We start from the raw sequence: 3668 nt of genomic DNA, 5'->3' as shown, positions 1-3668 counted from the left end.
TTAGCATAGTTTACAGAATTGCCTGAATGCGTGGATAGATATTCAGATGGTCCCACTGAGTTGGATGCTGTTACGGCAGAAGGAATCCCAAAACAGTCTATTTGACACACATTTACTGGTAAAGGTAGTCAAAGCAAGTAAGTAACTTAAGCCATATGACGTTGCTCTAATCAGTTTGTAAGTCAACTGAAAACTAGTTATGTGTCAATAAGAATAGAAATAAAGTAAGATTCATATTAACTCTGTACAAGAAATATGCTAAGGTAAAATGTGGTTTTTCAGTTCTTTTAAATGGCCATTATGTACTTTGACTTCTACAGTAATATACTGAAACGGAAAGTTAAAGGAAAGCCTTGATATATATCAGACTGATATTACAGACTTTAGCTCATAGCTGTATTTATCATTAATAGATACCAAGGCTTTTCAGGTGTTTGCAAGGATAGCAGGTTTATAGAACTTTAAAAAATCAAAGTCCTATCTTGCTTTTCTTAAATGAGAACTCTAGTAATCTGGCCAGGCAGGTGTAAAGGATACCTAGTTTAAAGAGGCAGGTATTTTTTAATATAAATATAAATTACAGCATAATGTAAATCACATTGTAAACCACATCAATAATCATTTTATGTTTCTTTTAGCTCGTTTGGCAGCCTCGAGACAATGATTTGCTGGCACAAGCTTATATAGACTCTGAACCGAATCAGTGTGGAATATGTGAATTCTGTCAAGAAGTTTTCCCACCATCTATAACATCTAAGGACGATTTTCTTCGGCATCTGAATTCCCACTTTAAAGAACAGTCTTAATGCATGAGAATTCAATGGATCACTTTTTGCATACATTTGATTTTTTTATTCAATAGATAATGCTAAGAATTTAAGAATTAAGACTTTTAACAAGAACTCATGTCTGAAGTTGTTTGTCAGATAGCACATTTTTAACTGTCCTTTGACAAGGTAAAATGAAATTATAAGTCACTCAGTACTGTAATTCACATTATTGTTTGTTGTGCTTCAATATTACCTTTGAGAGTGATGTTAAACACCTTTTATTTAATTTGTTCTTATTTCTTTTTTTTTCTTTGCAATTAATCATTGCCTGGATAGGCCCAAAGTCACTTATGAGTGTAGACTTGCCTTAATCTGGCTGCAGAAATTGGTATAATGCTAGGATTTTTTTCTCAATGTTTTCTCAATATATTTCTCAGTTACATGATTTTGTTCTCCTAGAAGTAAACGGGAAGAGAAGTAGGCTCTTGGGTTTTTTTTCATTTCTGTTACAAAATTTCCAAATTTAACTTATAATAGTGAACCTCTTAATTCAGATTCTTGTGAAACTGAATGCCAGTTTAGCCAAAATTAGGGTAGGCTTGTTCACGAGTGACATAAATGAATGGTTGATTTTCCCAGATGAATTGTTTACTAGAGAGAGTAATCAGAAATTATCCTTTTGCCAAAATGTAATGGTAGCAATTTTATGGATAAGGATATGGACACATTATTTTAAAAACCACTTTTGTTGGTGTACCTTTCTAGCATTAATAAGTAGAAATACTTCCATGGAAATGGTTATATTAATATGAAGGATAGTGAGGGAAAGGTTAAACTTTCCCTAAAACTAAGAATAACAAAGATTGTTTACCATTCCTTCTGGTCTGCAGTGAAGGATTGATGAAGTCTGTTACAGCCTAGAAAGGAAAAGAAAACCTAGTAGCCCAAAACTCAGTGAGTTCATTTTTAACCTGAATATGTTTAGTGGCTTTCTCAATGCAATTGAAACTTGTGTTTAGTTGAAGCATTGCATTCTGAGAAAGGTGGCAGATTTTCTGGATTTATTGGGATCAAATTAAAAGGAGAAGGGGTGTTACTAAGTAATTTAATGATAAAGGGTGCTTGGAGCTTTTTGCATTTGAACAGAATATATGGCTTGGTCCTGAGATTTTATAATGAGCATTAATATTTTCATAGCAACAAAGCACGACGTTTTTTCTTTTTAAAGATTTGTTCGTAAGTGACCAATTTCTAGAAGAACTAACGCCTGCATAATTTTTAGAAACGGATTTTTCTGCAATTATTTTCTCTATTTTAAGCATCTCCTGTTTGTGACTGGCTGTCAACAGAGTGTACTGTAATAAACAGCAGTGTACAGTGCATTTCTGCTACATGACCTGGAGGAAGAGTTTGTTACTACTAACAGCTCGGATCCCTGCCGGTACCTAGCGCTGAGGAGGATACACGTTCCTCCCTGGACTCGCCGTGCGGCGTGTGAAGTACCTCCCTAGAGAGCACGGCTGGGGGTGGTTCCTGGGAGAAGCAGAAGTTCCAAGACTGGGAGGAGAAAAGGGGATTCGCACATCTCCAGCCAGCCTGACACAAAACCGACTTGTCCTCTCAACCGTGAAATTTGAGCTCAGGAGCTCACGTTATTAAGAGCTGAACAAACTGCGAATCACCTTTAAAGAAAATAAAGTCATCGTTTTCCCTCCCCACGCACGGGTGCGATTTCCCCGGGAGCTCGTCTTGCTGGCAGAGGAGGGAGCCCTGCGCCGAGCGAGTCCCCGCGCTGGGCCACGACTCTTTGTGCTGGAGGCACCTGGCCCCCTCCGCTCCTCCCGCAGAGCTGCGGCCGCCCCTGCAGCCAGGGCAGAGCGGGGGAGGAAGTGAGGAGGGACACGGTTGTCCAAAGTCTCGTCGACCAGCAGAACCCATCCACCTCCCGCTATGAGAGCTCCTGCCTTCTGCCAGCGGCTTACGAAGCTGTTTAATTCTGCGTGCTTAAAGCTGTTGCTGCCTGAGGGCATCCAGATAGGCTCACCGATCAGACCACTGCGAAGGGCACTGGTCTGGTTTAAAAATAAATAAATACATAAATAAATCTCATGCTAAGCAGTTGTGAGTGACTTGAAGTGGGAGGTCAGCGTGGTCCCCGAGTGGGCCCCACTCATACAGCTTTCCTGGAGGAGGTTGCTGCTGCCAGCAGGGACATCTGCTCCATTACACTCTCCAGAGGAGGCTCAGTAGTCCTCCGCTCCCCTTGCACACAAGCTCCACTCTGCAGAGAGTGTTGAATACAAATGGAAAGTGGGATTTCTTCAACAATAATAAATACGGGGGGAAGGAAGTGGAACTTGAGAGGAAAGAAAGCAGCGGACCCATGCTAAGGTGTACTTTGGATTCCTCCTCTCCAAGGGCCAGCGGATTCCGTCCTGGGGGATAGTCATAAGGGTTTGCTTCTCCAGCCGCCCCGTGCTGATGGTATGCGACATGTGAACCCCCACTTTTACAGCCCATATTTGTGGGAACTCCTAGTTCTGACTTGAGGGCAAGGAAGCAAACGGCTCCCCGTTCTATTTGGGAGGTTTCTACAGGGCATGCCGTGCACTACGTCTGCCTCAGCCTGGTGCAAGGGCTCGGTGCCTGTGCCCGGGTAGAACACATGTAGCTCCTCTGTCTCTCCGGCTATCTCGACAGCTGCTCGTAGCTTCAGTAATTAGACTGTCAGTGCTTGTTAGAGGAGAGGAAAACGCTCCTATGACAGATTCCACGAGTCTTCTGTTTTTTTAAGATCTCAAATAAATCGCCAGAGCATTACCCGAGAGCTCTTCTGTCTCTGAAATCAAAGGGAAGAAGTTCCCTCTGCCATCTAGCACTCCAATCAGAGCTCTCTTC

At 41.7% G+C, this 3668-nt stretch overlaps 1 protein-coding gene across 1 annotated transcript in view; it reads left to right on the top strand.

The window, feature by feature from the left end:
- Positions 1 to 920, top strand: part of TANK (TRAF family member-associated NFKB activator) — a 22731-nt gene extending 21811 nt beyond the window's left edge. Inside the window, exon 8 of the mRNA XM_010141499.1 lies at positions 639 to 920. Within this exon, the coding sequence (XP_010139801.1) occupies positions 639 to 806 (168 nt within the window). The 3' untranslated portion in view covers positions 807 to 920. The remainder of the gene's footprint in view (positions 1 to 638) is intronic.
- Positions 921 to 3668: the final 2748 nt, after the last annotated feature.

Source organism: Buceros rhinoceros, unplaced genomic scaffold (genome assembly GCF_000710305.1).
Source record: "Buceros rhinoceros silvestris isolate BGI_N320 unplaced genomic scaffold, ASM71030v1 scaffold14318, whole genome shotgun sequence".
Lineage (NCBI taxonomy): Eukaryota > Metazoa > Chordata > Aves > Bucerotiformes > Bucerotidae > Buceros > Buceros rhinoceros.
Note: the sequence above shows the minus strand (reverse complement) of the source record. Positions and strands in the feature narration are given on the sequence as shown.